This window comes from Sus scrofa, chromosome 2, assembly GCF_054392235.1.
Source record: "Sus scrofa isolate SSC_HxYL_T2T_F1_AM1 chromosome 2, Sscrofa_HxYL_maternal_Yorkshire_Landrace_v2.0, whole genome shotgun sequence".
In the NCBI taxonomy this organism is placed as follows: Eukaryota; Metazoa; Chordata; class Mammalia; order Artiodactyla; family Suidae; genus Sus; species Sus scrofa.
The window spans coordinates 67,675,657-67,691,403 of NC_139384.1; the positions used below are offsets into that span (position 1 = coordinate 67,675,657).

At 49.8% G+C, this 15,747-nt stretch overlaps 2 protein-coding genes across 8 annotated transcripts in view; one reads left to right on the forward strand and one right to left on the reverse strand.

The window, feature by feature from the left end:
- Window positions 1-1,452, reverse strand: part of MAU2 (MAU2 sister chromatid cohesion factor) — a 37,586-nt gene extending 36,134 nt beyond the window's left edge. For all 5 annotated transcript variants that reach the window (XR_014837377.1, XM_021083431.2, XM_021083430.2 and 2 more), the window contains exon 1: window positions 1,168-1,452. Coding sequence is in view for 2 of the 5 variants with exons in the window: in XM_021083431.2 (XP_020939090.1) it covers window positions 1,168-1,443 (276 nt within the window). In the remaining 3 variants the exon portion in view is untranslated. The remainder of the gene's footprint in view (window positions 1-1,167) is intronic.
- A 334-nt stretch (window positions 1,453-1,786) lies between these two features.
- The window catches only part of SUGP1 (SURP and G-patch domain containing 1), a 40,150-nt gene continuing 26,189 nt past the window's right edge, over window positions 1,787-15,747 (forward strand). For 2 of the 3 annotated variants that reach the window (XR_014837373.1, XM_021083429.2), the window contains exons 1-7: window positions 1,787-1,833; window positions 4,261-4,432; window positions 8,774-8,874; window positions 9,876-10,076; window positions 12,293-12,416; window positions 12,743-12,843; window positions 13,788-13,911. Coding sequence is in view for 1 of the 3 variants with exons in the window: in XM_021083429.2 (XP_020939088.2) it covers window positions 1,800-1,833; window positions 4,261-4,432; window positions 8,774-8,874; window positions 9,876-10,076; window positions 12,293-12,416; window positions 12,743-12,843; window positions 13,788-13,911 (857 nt within the window). In the remaining 2 variants the exon portion in view is untranslated. Of the gene's footprint in view, window positions 1,834-4,260; window positions 4,433-8,773; window positions 8,875-9,875; window positions 10,077-12,292; window positions 12,417-12,742; window positions 12,844-13,787; window positions 14,922-15,747 lie in introns of all 3 variants that reach the window. The other variant, XM_085012196.1, reaches the window with a different exon arrangement.

Below are 15,747 nucleotides of genomic sequence, written 5' to 3' on the forward strand. Positions count from 1 at the left end.
AATGAAAGAAAAAAACTCACAAAAACAACAATGATTTGTTACCTAGGCATGGAAACTGGTGATCTCAAGCCTAGGTTTGAGCCCAGTTTTGTTAATAATTTGCTTTGTGGCTTTGGGCAAATCATTTCACCTCTCTGGGACTATACTGTCTCATTTCTGAAACAAGGAAGTAGACCATGCAAAGACTAAAGTCCCTTTCCAACTCTTTACAGTCTGCAAAACAAAGATCTGATTATTCTCCTGAAGGCAACTTGTTACTAATTATAGGTGGTTTCAGATTTATCTCAGATGAAGAAATTTCTCTGAATTGAAGTTAATTCTATTCAAGAAATCTCTCCTTTAAGCAGAATAAAACTGGGTAAATGTTAAATGGAGACATGAACTGACAGGAGCTAAGAAGTGTTGCTGTGGGAAGAAACCACAGCCAGAAAGGGCAGAATGACAGCCACTTTTCCACATTCTTTGAGGTACCAAGATCCCAAAAATCAACATGGGGAGATGGGGCCTGCTCTCTGAAGGGGATGGACTAGTGAATGGTGGGGAAAAGAGGAGTCACCAGTGGATATGGCAAAAGCAGGAGGCCCCAGCCCTGGAATCAAGACATCCCTCCCTCAGTTTTGCCTCCTTCTAGGACTTCAAATGAGCAACTCTAGGCTCTGAGCCTCTGCCTCCCACCTATGACTCTCCTCATCAATGATGTGGGGCACAATAACCTCCAGACCCTTCTCAGACATGCGTGTCCTGAGAGAGGATGCCTTCCTAGATTTCTTCAGAGACCTAACTTCAGACTCTCAAGGGATGCCTGGACTGTCACCTGGACCTGAGTCACCTCAGAAGGGCCGGCCTGGAGGCATCCCCATAGGTGCTATCTTGAAAACCTTAAGAATTTGGGGACCCTGTTGCTTCTAAAAGAGACAGCTGTCGGAGTACTCGGAGCAGGGTCCTAGGCCTCTGCCTGTCACCAGACACTTTAAGTAAGGTACGGGACGAGGCCCTCGGGTCCCCTGAGAGGCTGACGTCTTCGGGGTCTTGCTGCTTGTGCGGAAGTCACGCCTCAGGCCCCCGAGAAGTGACCCAGGCGTCCCCGCACGCCAGGGTCGCGACCCGTCAGCCCAAGCACGGAAAGGAGCCCCGCGCCTCCTCCCTCGCGGCCCGGCCCGCGCTCACCGCCTTCTCTAGGTGGCTGCGCGCCTGCTCGCTGTTCTTGGTGTGGTGGTAGAGCACAGAGCCGAGCTGCAGGTGCGTCCGGGCCTCGATGCGCTGCGGCGGCTTGAAGGGGAACACGGCCTGCAGGCAGTGAACACACAGGCGGATCTTAGGCGGACTGGAAGTGCGGAAGTGCTCGGCGAAGCCCAGAAGAGCCAGGTACCACGACTCGGCCGCTTCGGCCTGCGCTGCCTGGGCTGCCGCCGCCTGGGCCGCCGCAGCCGCCTGAGCCGCCATTTTGGCTCCACAACAACAAGCCGCCGCCACAGGGAGGCGGAAGCAGGCGCGTGGGGCGGGGCCGGGCGCTCCTCGCGTCTCTCGCGAGAGCCGCTGTACAAAGCAACCTGGAACATGTAGTTTGTATTTGGAGTGGCCGTGGCTCCGAGAAAGTCTGAGAAAAGGCGACACCTTCTGTTCCTCAGGACTGAGACCGGAGTGTGTCTATGGACTGAAGTTTGCATTCCTGGCGGGAAAACCCTCAGGTGTCCAAGGAATGGCAGGGCATGGCTTGCCGATATGGACTACATCTCCCATCAGGCAATGCGCACTATAACTGGCCCCCCTCCGGTGGCGCCCGAGCATTGTGGGATTGGATGAGTCTCAAGATGGACAACCGGGATGTTGCAGGTAACAGCCCCCGCCTCCCCTCAGGCGTTCGCCTGAATCCTCCGGCTACGCGTCTTAGCTTCGCCCTCCTCTCCGGCCTGCTAAACTCACTGGCCTTTAGCCTCAGCATGTAGACAGCCGGAAGCGGCGGCTTCTGCACCACCCCCGTCTGCCGAGATCCAAGACCTAGTTGCTACCTACCCCCACCCCCACCCCCGCTGATTTGCTGAGAACGCCGGCTTTCCTTAAAAGCCGTCACCGGGATCTGCCCTGTGCCGCTTTTCCGATATAACCACCCTCAGGGCTGCTGCAAGCTCAGCTCCCCGAGCCAGCGGCAACCTTGGATTGTCCTGCTCCTCTCTCTTAGCAGCTCCCGCCTGGCCTGTATCCCACTTTCTGAAGAAGCTGCCTGAACACTTTCGTGCATCTTTCGAGCCCCCAGTTTACCACAAGCCTTGTCTTTCCTTGTCTACCCACCTAGACTGAGGTGCATTCAGCAGATATTCATTGTACTAGGCACTGTACTAGGTAGAGAGGATGCAATGGTAACCAAAACAGGGCCTTGCCTTCCTGAAGGTTACTTTCTCTTGGGGCGTCGGACAATGCACCAAAGAAGAAATATTTACAGAGACTGAATTATGATGATGTGAGGCAGTGGAGGTGGAGGCTGCTGATATGGGTAGTCAAGGAAACCTTTCTGAGTAGAAGATAATTAAAATAAGAAGATGCCAGTTGTAGGAGGACCTGCAGGGTAGAGGGAGACAGCAAGTGCCAAGGCTTCCAGGGCTTGCTATTTAATGAGTGTCAGGGGGAGTTCCTGTTGTGGCTCAGTGGGTTAAGAATCTGATGTTGTCTCCCTGAGAATGCAGGTTAGATCCCCGCCCTTGCTCCGTGGGCTCCAGTGCTGCTGCACTGTAGGTCACAGATGCAGCTAGGATCCCATGTGGCTGTGGCTGTGGTGTGGGTCAACAGCTGCAGCTCGGATTTGACCCTTAGCCCAGGAACTTCCATGCACTGCAGGTGCAGCCCTAAAAAAAAAAAAAAAAAAAAAAGTGTTAGGAATGAAGTGGAAGTGGGGAGGGGAGCCATCTCTGATAGGGCCTTGAAAATCTGCTTTCAGAATTTGGATTTTATTTTTATTTTGAGTCCCATGGGGAACCTTTGTGATGTCGTCTTCATCTGCACAGCTACCACTCTTCTGAAAACAGCATTGTCTTTTTTTGGGGGATGGGGTCTTTTTTTAGAGCTGTACCTACTGCATATGGAAGTTCCCAGGCTAAGGGTCAAATCAGAGCTGTAACTCCTAGCCTACACCACAACAATGCAGGATCTTTAACCTACTGAGTGAGGCCAGGGATCGAACCCAAGTCCTCATGGATACTAGTTGGGTTTGTTGCCACTGAGCCACAATGGGAACCCCCAACACCATTGTCTTTTGCTTGGAGTAAGTAAGCCTCTTCTTTGGTGTCCTTCCTGCCTATGAGTCTATGTCCATTGCGTAGGCAGAATGTCTAAAAAATAAAAGTAGCCATTGGATCTTGTCAGCTTAATACTCGCTGGTCACTTCCTAAAGCCCTTTCAGTAAAACCCAGACTTCCTATCTCCACCCCTACCCCCACCCCCCACTACCCCCACCCCTAGAATCATCGATTTAGGCCACATTGGACCCTTGCTGGTCCTTGAATGCACCAGGCTTCTTCCAGCTTGGGGTTTTGCATCTGCTGCGTAAGGAAGTTCCTGGCCAGGGATGGAACCCAAGCCGCTGCAGTGACAGTACTGGATCCTTAACTCCATATGCCACAAGAGAACTGCATCTCTTTTTAATATGCCCAGATCACTGTACTTGTGGCTTTTCAGGAAGCTGGCTTTTTATCTTTTTGGTTTTGGCTTAAATGTTGCCTCTTCTAACTTTTGTTTTTTTTTTTTTTTTTTTTTCCTGCCTGTCCCAGCACCTATATAGGTGCTCCTCTATTATTCTTTCTCACCTTTTTGGTTTTCAGCAGAGAGCTTTTATCAGGATTTTGGAGCTACTTTTTATGTCAAAAGTCTTTTGTTTTCTAAGCCAGAGATGAATCCCACACGGACAGAGGCCCCATCTGTTGTGTTTAGCACCAGGAACAGTACCTGGTACATAGCTCAGTAAATGTTTGCTAAATAAATGAAGGATCAGGGAGTTGTTTCATGGCTCACCTGGTTAAGGATCCAGCATTATGACTGCTGTGGCTCTGGTTATGGCTGTGCACAGGTTCGATCCCTGGCCTGGGAATTTTCACATGCTGCAAGTGCAGCCAAAAAGAATTTTAAAAATTAAAAAAAAAATACATGAAAAAAACAGACACGTGAATGTCAGTTGCTGTAGGTACAAGTATTGGGGCTGCTCCTGTAGCAGCTGCTGGGCATGCTTGTGAAGCAAAGGTGATTTCTGATGTACTTCTTTCCCCTCCCTAGGAAAGGCTAACCGGTGGTTTGGGGTTGCCCCTGCCAAGTCTGGGAAAATGAACATGAACATCCTTCACCAGGAGGAGCTCATTGCTCAGAAGAAACGGGAAATTGAAGCCAAAATGGAGCAGAAAGCCAAGCAGAATCAGGTGGCCAGCCCTCAGCCCCCGAATCCTGGCGAGTAAGTCTCCCCCTGAGGCTGGATTAGGGTCTTAGAGGATCACCAGCAGAGGGTTTTGCTTGAGAGAAAAGTTGAGATGTCCCTGCATCCAGCCACAGATAATGCAAGGAGGGACACAGTTGCACACTTTGACGAGGCTTGGTGTGGCAGAAGAAAAGCGAGCAGTGTGTGGGAGCCCAGGTGATGGCTACCAACTCTTTCACTCAGTGGTTATTTACTCCTGACTGGTTTTGGGCCGGGGGCCAAATGTCTAGCAGGGAACAAAAAGCCAGATCCCATTTCCACCTTTACGGGGGTCACAGTCAACTAGCCAGGGGGAGTCCTAGTTATACCCCTAAAGCTGCTGGTGGGTAACATGAGGCAGTATGGGGAGTTCCTGTTGTGGCTCTGTGGTTAATGAATCTGACTAGGAACCATGAGGGTGCAGGTTTGATCCCTGGCCTTACTCAGTGAGTTAAGGATCCAGCGTTGCCGTGAGCTATGGCGTAGGTCGCAGACGAGGCTTGGATCTGGTGTTGCTGTGGCTCTGGTGTAGGCGGTGGCTACAGCTCTGATTAGACCTCTAGCTTGGGAATCTCCATATGCCATGAGTGCAGCCCTAGAAAAAGACAAAAAGACAAAAAAAAAAAAAAAAAAAAAACAGACAAAAAAAAATAAAGTGAGGCAGTATGTTTCCAGATGTAGTGGTTGCTGTAGGGATGCAAAGAGGCTCTGCCTTCTGGAGGCACAAGCAGCACCAGGAAGAGCTTCCCTTTGAAGAAGCAGGAAAAGGGCTGAAGAGGGCAGAAAGGGAGGAGAGCCCTTGTATGTCAGGTGGCTTGAGCTACTATGCCAAAGGGGCTGTTTCTGAGCCAGGCAGAGGGTAGCTCAGGCAGCGTTTCCTTCTGACCATCCTGAGAAGCTCTGAGGTTACCAATTTTGAGCAGGGTGACAAGATCGAAGAATTTCAGGCTGGAGATTGATAGAGAGGCAACCCCCTTGTTCTGCAGTCTAAAGTATGAAGCATTTTAATCCTCTAAAGCTTTGTTCAGAACAAGGCAACCCCCTTGTTCTGCAGTCTAAAGTATGAAGCATTTTAATCCTCTAAAGCTTTGTTCCAGCTCTCACCTTTTCTAAGGGTCTGTGGCCTCCTTGAGGTCAGGACTTTGACCTTATTCTCGTTGGAACCAGGCCCTGGCACCTTACTGCACTTTGAATGATCGGTGGGTGGGCTTGTGGGTTCTTGCCCTTGGAGTTATGGAAGGACTTGCACCAAGATGGGAAAGGCCTGTAGGATTGCTTCCAAGAGGGCCCCCTGGAGGCTGCTGGATCCCAGTACCAGGACCCGGCAGCCAGAAGGGAACATTAGGTGCATGGTACACGTAGCTTTGGAAATAAGGTTGTTTTCCCTGTTGTAAAAGCTTTGAACACCTTAGAACTTCTTGCTGCAGAAATAAGAAGCACTCAGGTTGCCTAAAGAGAACCATTTTGTTATATTCTTTTCCCACATCATTGCTTTGTTTCAGTAAATTGGGATCAATCTCATGTGCCGCTTTCCCTCCCCTATTACGTAAAGGAAAAGTTCCCCCTGCTCCCACATTACAATGCTTTAGAACCATTATAGAAGTTTTATTTATTCTCATTAAGATACAAGTTATATACCATAGAATTGACTATACAACTTAGTGATTTTCAGTATATTAACAGCATCGTTCAACTATTACCACTAATTCCAAAACATTTTGTTACTCCAAAAAGAAACCCCATACCCATTAGCAGTCACTCCCCATCCTGCCCCTCTCCCAACTCCTAACAATGACTAATCAACTTTCTGTCTGTGTAGGTTTACCTGTTCTAGATATTTCATGTAATATGCAGCCTTTTCTGTCTGACTTTTTTCACTGGACATGATGTTTTCAAGAGTCATCACTTTGTAGCATGTTTCAGGACTTCATTCTTTTTTTTTTTTTTTTTTTTGTGGCTGAATAATTTTCCATTATATGGATAGACCATGTTTTGTTTATCTGTTCATCAAATGCCATCATTTAATAACTGTGTATTACCCCACTTCCATTTGTACTGGGTAGTTTTCAAGTGCTTGAGATGCTGCTGCCCCCAAGTATTTTCTTGTTTTTCATTGTCTCTGCCTTCTTTCTTTCCCTTCTGAGGGAGGTACACGCAGCATGAGACAGGGCCAGGGTCACCAGAAGGCCCTGCTTGTTTAATGCCTAAGCTAGTTATCAGCAGAACCTTCTCTTTCATATAAAATAACTTTTACTGCATTTTTTTATCCCCAACTTTAAAGACCATTCATACATGTGCTAGAAAATCTGGGAAATAGAAAAGAAAATGAGGAAAAACTAAAATCACTTGTAACCCTGCAATTCAGAGACAAGTGCTGGTGTAATTTTGATGGGTTTCTGTAAAAATTTTTCAGTCGAATATATTTTGACATAAGTGGAACCATACTGTAGATACTGTTTTACATCCTACCTTTTTGTTTTTCGTTTAACATTGTGTTTGGTTACGTTTATTTATAAAACTAGGCAGACATTCATTTGCCTTATGGATGTCCTATAATTTATTTAACCAGTGCCCCCTGTTCACTACTTAGGTTTTTCTTTACTTTGACTTCATTAGAACAGATTTCTAGGAGGATAAAACCTAGTTTTAAAGGAAAAAGTTCAGGCGTTCCCGTCATGGCGCAGTGGCTAATGAATCCACCTAGGAACCATGAGGTTTTGGGTTCGATCCCTGACCTTGCTCAGTGGGTTAAGGATCTGGCTTTGCTGTGAGCTGTAGTGTAGGTTGCAGACTCAGCTCGGATCCCACGTTGCTGTGGCTGTGGTGTAGGCCAGGGGCTACAGCTCTGATTCGACCCCTAGCCTGGGAACCTCCATATGCTGCGGGTGCGGCCCTAGGAAAGGCAAAAAGACAAAAATAAAAAAGGGAAAAGTTCAGATCTGTGGGCTTCCTGAGCTTTTACAAATTGTTGGGGGTGTCTGTATGATGCAAATGGCTTTGAAAGCATCACAGAGGGGGAGTTTCTGAGGTTGGAACAAAAGAGTATGTTACAGTAAAAAAAAAAAAAAAAAGGAAGAGGTAGAATATGTGGTGTGATCACAGCCTTATTTCTTTCCTTCTACTTCAAATCTAAGGAGCAGAGTGAAGAACTATACCAAAGTGTTAATAGTGGCTCTTGTGAGGGGAGACTTATTTTTAGTTTTCTCCTTGCCTTTTTAAAAAAATTTTAGTGGCCTCTACTCCAGCATGTGGAAGTTCCTGGGGCAGGGACTGAATCCAAGCTGCAGCTTTGACCTACACTGCAGCTGTGGCAATGCTGGATTCTTTAACCTACTGTGCTGGTCTGGGAAATGAAACCGTGCCTCCTCAGTGACCTAAGCTGATTAGTTTCTTAACCCACTGCCCCGCAGCAGAAATTCCTCCTTGCTTTCTACATTTCTGTTTTTTCCATATTCCCATTTGCTCATAACAAGCCTTTATCACTTTTATGATAAGGCAAAATGAATTTGAAGTAAACATTTAGGCTCCTGGGTTTGCTTTTGTGGTTTGTTAAACATAAATTTTTCTGGAGTTCCTCCTGTGGCACAGCAGGATCAGTGGCATCTTGGGAGCTCTGGGATTCAGGTTCGATCCCTGGCCCAGCACAGTGGGTTAAGGATCCAGCGTTGCTGCAGCTGCAGTTTAGGTTGCAACTACAACTCAGATCTGATCCCTGGTCCAGGAACTCTGTGTACCATGGAGTGCGCAAAAAAATTTTTTTTCTTTTTTGAAAGTAAAGCATGTTAGCAAAAAGACAAGAGAGAGAAAGTAATAAAAACATGAAGTTCCTGTGTAGTTCTCCCACCAAGAGTTTGCTTTGGGTGTTTTCCCTGTGCACATGTGATACCCACAGAAGTGCTGGCTGACCAGGCCCAGAAGTGTGGTCACACACAGGTATAGACACAGGTCCTGCCTTTGAGAACTTGAAAGTCTAGCTGGGAGGACAGTCGTGGAAGCCAGTGAGAGCCTGGATGATTAGTTAACAATAGGCACGGCAAGTGCTGTGCAGGAGAGCAGGTGCTTTTGAGCCTTCTTGTTGGGGGAGGCCCTCTGGACGTGGAGCGTCAACAGGCAGGTAAGACAACATCAATACAGGTAGTATTGCTTTGACTAGAGTGAGATTGTTCCATCTTACAGTTCTGAAGGCTGCTCGGTGAACTCAGTAGTTCCCTGACATCTTTGGGGGCCTGTTTTAGGTCCCATTAGATGAGAACATGGCGGGGGGGCTGAGACTGGTAAGGTGTGCTTCCCTCCTCTCCTGTCAAGGTTTACCCTCTCTGTTCTCTGTCTTGGGTCTAGAATTGCAAACGCACACAACTCTAATGTCTCCAACAAGTTTGCCAACGACGGCAGCTTCTTGCAGCAGTTTCTGAAGTTGCAAAAGGCACAGACCAGCACTGGTGAGTGAGGTCACCCTGTCCCATGTCATCTCCTCCTAGAGCTCCCTTTGCTCTCTCCCAAGGGTCCCTCAGCACCTCAGAAACGCCAGGTCTCGCCTCAGACTTGTTCCTCTCATCTGCCATTCATTGAGCACCCTCAATGCCCAGGGGGAGAGTGCATACCTTGCCCTCTGGGTGCTTACCCCAAAGGAGTGGAGACAAGCCAGGTTTTGATCCAGGGGTTCAGGGGCCAGGGCTAAGCACGCCCCAGGGATGTGGGACTATGGCCTAAGGTAGAGTGGTGCTAGGTGCAAGGAACAGGGCCCTCTTCTGTATGTGGGGCTGCCTGGCCCACAGGAGTCCCATGGGATATGCCAGATGTGAGAATCACCACTTGTGAGAAGCCTGCACAAGTTGTGCAATTTACCAGTCTCACATTTACTATAGGAAAGTTACTAGTGAAATAGTTGATCTTCAATCTTTGTCAGGTTCCCTAGGTAACAGTTAAGAAAGCCTAAGGGCCAAATTTGCCCACAGAGAGGAAGGAGGGGCTTTGTGGCTCTTTACTGCAGGGTCTCAGGTTGTGAGTTGTGTTTGAAAAATCCCAAATAGGCTGGCTCCAGCCCGTCACTGACAACCAGAGGGAGTGATTGTAACCTGTACGTGGGGATTCAGGTCTTAACTGGAAGAGCTGCTGCATTCTAGGCTGTGGATGCAGGTGTCAGGAGCAAAGTTGCTGACCTCCGTGGGCTGGGTGACCATGACAGGTCGTTCCTCTCTGATCCTCAAGCTTCCTCCTCTGTAAAATGGGATGGCATAGCAAGACAAAAGGAAAAAAGAAAAGAAAAGAAAGATGGGGGTGGCGTCCTCTCTGAGTGCTTCTAAGCACCCACCACCTGCCAGTGCTGTGCTAGAAGCTGAGGACCCAGGCTTCAGGGTCTCAGGGCATGCAGGTTAGGCGTGAAGATGGGGAAACCCATGCCACAGACCTTGAGTGTGGATATCCTTCCTTGCATCCCAAGATCCGCCCCCCAGCGCGCCCATTGCCCCACCTCGTGTGCTCCCCCGCCCTGGGAAGAGGCCACCCCTCATCAGCAGCCTGCCAGGCCAGGTGAAGAACTACGTGCATGCCAAGCAGCTGCCTGTGGCCAGCCGCCCAAGCGTCTTCCAGTCTCCTGATGAGGATGAGGAGGAAGACTATGAGCAGTGGCTGGAGATAAAAGGTAAGGTGCAGGGGCTGTCTCCCTCCTTCCACAGCTGCTTCTCCAGCTCCACAGACAGGATACCTGGTCAGTAGGGAAAGGTGCAGCTAGGGCTGTGGGTTGCTGGGGGCTGTGGTCAGGGAGTGCTGCCAGGCATCCAGGCTGAGCCAGGGGTCAGGGGGAGGCCCTTTAGGGTCGGGGGGGTGGAGAAGGGGTGGGGAGCGGAGCGTGGGGAACGTGGAGGGGCTGCAGGGTGTGGGCTTCATCTTGGGAGCGGTGGGACCCATTGTTCATTCACGTGGGGAGTGGTCTCCACAGGGGGACATTCTCAGGGGAGCGTTCAGTCCTGGAGGAGGAGCTCCTCTATGCAGGTTATCTGTCCCCACTAGTTTGGGTCAGAAGTATGAGCCTGCAGGTTGTGTTGTCCTGCCCAGAGAGAGACAGTCATTGGCCTTTTGTGAGCCAGTTCACTCAGGTGGCCCCATACTAGAGGAGGATAGGGGGTGGTACTCCTACTACATCCAGCTGTGTCCCTATTCAGAACGAGACCTCCATATATACCTTGAGATATATGGAGTCGTGGGCCCGGGCCACCTCTGCTCCAGGATGGCTGGCACAGTCATGTTTCCCCGACAGTGAGGACAGATAGCCTCTAAACCTCTTGCTCTGGATGAGGATGCTGGCTTCAGGCCATGCATCCAAACAGATCAGTGACTAACCTCAGACCTTGTAGTGTTAGTCAGAATGGAGCCACTGAGTGGGGTGTTTCCTCACAAAGGTGCCCGGGGGCTCCAGCATTACTCTGCTGGGAACTGCTACTTTACGAGGGGCAGTGGGTGGCAAGGGTCCTTGAAGCTTATTATGGCCTGCTGTTGATAAGGAAAGCACCTGTGCTTGTAGAGTGACCAAGTCAGGGTTTTTGCTAAGCACGTGGGAGGAGAATTGAGGCTAAGGGGAAAGGAGGGCACAGAATGACCCGAGGACTTCCTGTAGGTTTTCCTTAGGCCACACATTGTACTATTCCCCTCTTCCTCCCAATCTGAGCTTCCTGGCAGTATAGCAACAAGGGGAATAAGGCTGGCCACAAGCTCAGTGTCTAACCCTATTGCCAAGAGGAGCAGATGTTCCTAAGCGCTGACTGACATCATGAAATTTCTCTTGGGAAAGTTCCCATTGTGGCTCAGTGGTAACGGACCCAACTAGTATCCATGAGTACACAGGTTAGATCCCTGGCCCTGCTCAGTGGGTTAAGGATCCAGCGTTGCTGTGGCTGTGGTGTAGGCCAGCAGCTGCAGCTCTGATTCAACCCCTAGCCTGGGAACTTCCATATACCGTGGGTGTGGCCCTAAAAAAAGACAAACACAAAAAAATAGGGAGCTCTCATTTGAGGGATGAAAGCTATATAGTGGCTGACAGCCTCAGAAACATGCTAGCAATAAATATAAAAGGAAGTTTCATGTGGCTCAAAGTGGAGGCTAATACAAAACAAAAATATGTATTTTAGCTCTGTTCGCTGAAAATGCTCCAAGGTAATGATTAAGCCCATTGCAGTGAGTGTCTCTAGCACCCAGATGTAGATCTGGAAATACACTTGCTTACTCACGGAAACCAGGACTTCTTGGAGAAATGGCCGGCTCTAGGTCTGGGCAGGAAGAGTTTGAGGTGATCCTGAAGTGCCCTGTCCCAGCAGATAGCAAGGAGGCCATCAGAGACTCTTGGGGTCATACCCAAAGGCCTCAGGAGCCAGCTTGAAGAGGCTCCACCAGCCACAGAGGGGATGATGGAGCTTCTCTGATGACATTAATTGCATTGGATTGAAACCAACCGATGTCTTTAAATCAGAGTTTGTAATGATATTTTTAAAAAGAATTTGTCACCTTTAAAGGATGAAAGGGGACTGATTTATTATATTGAACATTGGTAAATGAAAGAATTGAGCATTCCAAAAAAGGAAGGGGAGGCTGACTGTTTTCCGACGTCTCCCTCTCAGCCTGGGGACTGTCTTGGCCTTTGGGAGGCTCACACATTTTTCTCCCCCCAGCATGTCTCGCAAAGACTGTCTAGACCGACTCACCCCTCATCATGGTGCTTTGTGCATGGACCCAGGACGCCCGACAACCTCCTGCATTTCACCCTCTTCTCCCCCCACCCCTCTGTCCTTGTGGTCCGTAGAGAGAGTGTGCCTGTTGACTGTGGGGTGTGTGAGTTGAACCCCAGTACTGACAGCCTCCTTAAAGTTTCACCCCCAGAGGGAGCCGAGACTCGGAAAGTGATAGAGAAATTGGCCCGCTTTGTGGCAGAAGGAGGCCCCGAGTTAGAAAAAGTAGCTATGGAGAACTACAAGGATAACCCGGCGTTTTCGTAAGTATTTCTGGGAGGGGAAGGCCACTGCTACTTAAATGTTCTTGCCACACGTTAGTACTTGCAGATGTTCTTGTAAAGCCCTAGTGGCAACTGAGGCTGGCCGGGGCTGGGTGCTTACTTGCGCGGGCTAGATACTGTTCGAGTGCTTTCTAATTCATACCAGAGGTTGCAGAGGGCTCCAGTGTGATGTGGAGACTTACTTTGGGGCCCCATCGAGGCATCTCTGCTCACCAGCTTGCTTTTACACGCCTTCAGAAGCTGCATGGGTCCACCCATCCTTGTAGCTCATCTCCTACTCTCTGTTTTGCAAAATTCTTCTCCAGGTTTTTGCATGATAAGAATAGCAGGGAATTCCTCTACTACAGAAAGAAGGTGGCTGAGATAAGAAAGGAAGCACAGAAGTTGCAGACAGCCTCTCAGAAAGGTAGGTGGGTGAAGGGGAGGTTCTAGGGAGGTGTGTGGACAAACCATGCCCCTTGTGGAATTTGTTTCCTTTCCTGGAGCATGGGGTGGCATCGACAGTGCAGGTCTATATCCCCACTTCCCCGCCCCCAGGTATGCTGGGGCCAGCACTGCCCTCCCTGCCAGTGTTCTAAGCAGTGGGGAAATCTAAGGGTCAGAGTAAAGTCAAGGCCATATCCAGGAGCTCTGCCCTGTGCATGTAAAGAAAGCACAAAAAAGTAATACTTGCTTCTTGGTTCATGGTCATTTTCACAAGTGCTGATCAGCATCTACCTCATGCTGGGCACTGAGGACACCTAGGGACAAATGCAGTGCCTGATGCTTGTGGAGGGAGGGCCGGGAGACAGAAATGGTCAGCTGCTGAGATCTTGGTAGGGTGAGTGTCGGGAGGGTGAGATGGTGGCTGGTCTCCAGCTGTGATGAAGTAAAATCCCAGCCAGGGGGGCAGCAAGGGGGATTGATGTTTAGGCCGAATATGGGCCACATAGTCTGTCACCTGCAGCCCCTTGCCCTGACCTTCCCCAGAGGTGGGCCAGGCCCATCCCCCCATATAACATGGTTCGGGGGTCGGGGAAGCAGCTCCCAGCAGAAAGGTTAAGGTGGGGGTTCCCATCTCTCCTCCAGACCTCCACTCACATTCTATTGCCATGTCCCAGTGTGTGTCCAAAACCCCCAGGTCTATGGGGTGGGAAGGGGGCAGGGCATGGGATGGGTGGGTGGAAGCTCAAGATATGTTATTATATTAACTCTGGTGCTTGGTTCCAGTGCAGTAATCTGATTCCCATTTGCCTGTTTTTCTTTGTATTGTTTCTAAAATAAACCCCTCTTGTTGCCCGTGGGGTTCTTAGCAGAAATTAGGCTGTTGGGTGTGGTGAGTTGAGCTCAGTACTGACAGCCTGCTTAAAGTTTCACCCCCAGAGGATGAAGAGGTCAAGAACCTCGCAGAAAAGTTGGCCAGGTTCATAGCGGATGGGGGTCCTGAGGTAGAAACCATTGCCCTCCAGAACAACCGCGAGAACCAGGCATTCAGGTAAGGAGGGGGACCCACTGGGGAGGTAACCTCTCACCCTAGTCACAGCTCCCCCAACTGAGAGAACAGGCTCAGTTGTGGTGTTGAGGCTTGCTCGAATCCCATGGCAAGAAGTTGGCATGGCCAGGACTCGGGTCCAGGAGTTTCTCACCACAGAGTTTAGCACTGCCACCCAATAGGCATTCCTCAAGTGCACACTGAGGCCCAGAATTGTCTCTGAAGCAGGTGTGTGGGCACTTTTGAGGCCTCGTGTTTTCCAGGTGCCTCATGGAGAAGGTCTCTAGCACTTGGCTTGCTTCCTTTGTGACAGAGGGAGATAGGCTTTTGAGTGGGAACTCACAGAGTTGTTCACTCTGTGTACTTTTAGGGTCTCATCTTTATGACAAAAGAAATGGCAGGAAAGGCTGAATGTCATGCCTCAAGCGGGTACCTCAGGAGGGGGAATCACCAGCCTGTGTGCAGGTTCCACAGAGGGAGTGGGACAAGCATCTTGGACTCCCTGCTGTTCCCAGCCATGAAGTCACAACCACTCCCTTAGGCTGAGTCTGTGGTCACTTGCTCCCACATTCATTGGGTGGGTTCAGCAATGAATGCTCTTCATTGCTGCTCTTTGTTGGGGAAAGCTGGTGTGTGGGTAGGGCAGTCACTGCTGCAGGGCAGGGACCAACAGAGGTTTTGTGAGGTAGACGCTAGATCCGTTGTGAGGGTGATACACTTGTGAAGACACTTTCAGCCACCGGTAACACAAGTCCCTAAGGAGACGTCATGGCACTTAGAACAAAAAATGCTGGAGCCGTCTGGGCTGGTTGATGCGGCAACTCTAGACACCATCAGGGACTTGGGAAGAAGGAAGCAGGAGTGGATACTGGGCAGGCGGCCAGTTGCATCTACTACATGTGAGCGAGCATGAGCTAGACACACAACAAAGTGAAGGGCGTCTGGAGGAACTGCCACCCAGGAGTGAAGCAGCAGAGATGGCGGGCGCTGTGTCATCATGGCAGGGGTGCAGGGTGAGCATTGGCATGGTTGCACATGGGCTGTGGAGCTGGGCAGGACTAGGTCCCAGAGGGCTCAGGTATTCAGTGAGAGCCTTTGGAGGGTCTGTACAGGGAATGACAGGGTCGACTGTGCTGCCAGGAGTTCCCATTGTGGCACAGCAGATACAAATCTGACTAGTATCCATGAGGATGTGGTTTGATCCCTGGCCTCGCTTAGTGGGTCAGGAATCCAGCATTGCTGTGAGCTGTGGTGTAGGTTGCAGGTTCGGTTTGCATCCCATGTTGCTGAGAATGGTGTAGGTTGGCAGTTGTAGCTCTGATTTGACCCCTAGCCAGAGAACTTCCATATACCACTGGTGTGGCCCTAAAAAGCAAGCAAGCAAACAAACTGTGCTTCCAGGGTCATTTAGCCACAGTTGTGAAGGTGGTCACACATACCAGATTGAGGCACATGGGGGCAGAGGGGAACCATCAGATGGGACTAGGTCTGGGGGAGGGCTGTTGAGGGCTTCAGGTGTCCCTGTGTCTGGTACCTGGGCAGCCGTAAGCTTTCGTGGGGGCCGTGGAGTATAAGTTTAATTTAAACAGGAAATTTACTATACTGTCACTTATCTTGAGAAGGGCTTATTAAAAATCTATTTCAGGCAAAGTGGGTGAGGTAATGGAATTTTCTGCAAAGCTTGGATCCCAGGTGGCTCTCTCCTGTCATAAGGGTCCAGGGCTCAGCAGCTGTATCCATGCCTTTCTCCCAAGTATAGAGATGTTTCAACAGGAGTTCCCGTCGTGGCTCAGTGGTTAACGAATCCAACTAGGAACCATGAGGTGGGTTCGATCCCTG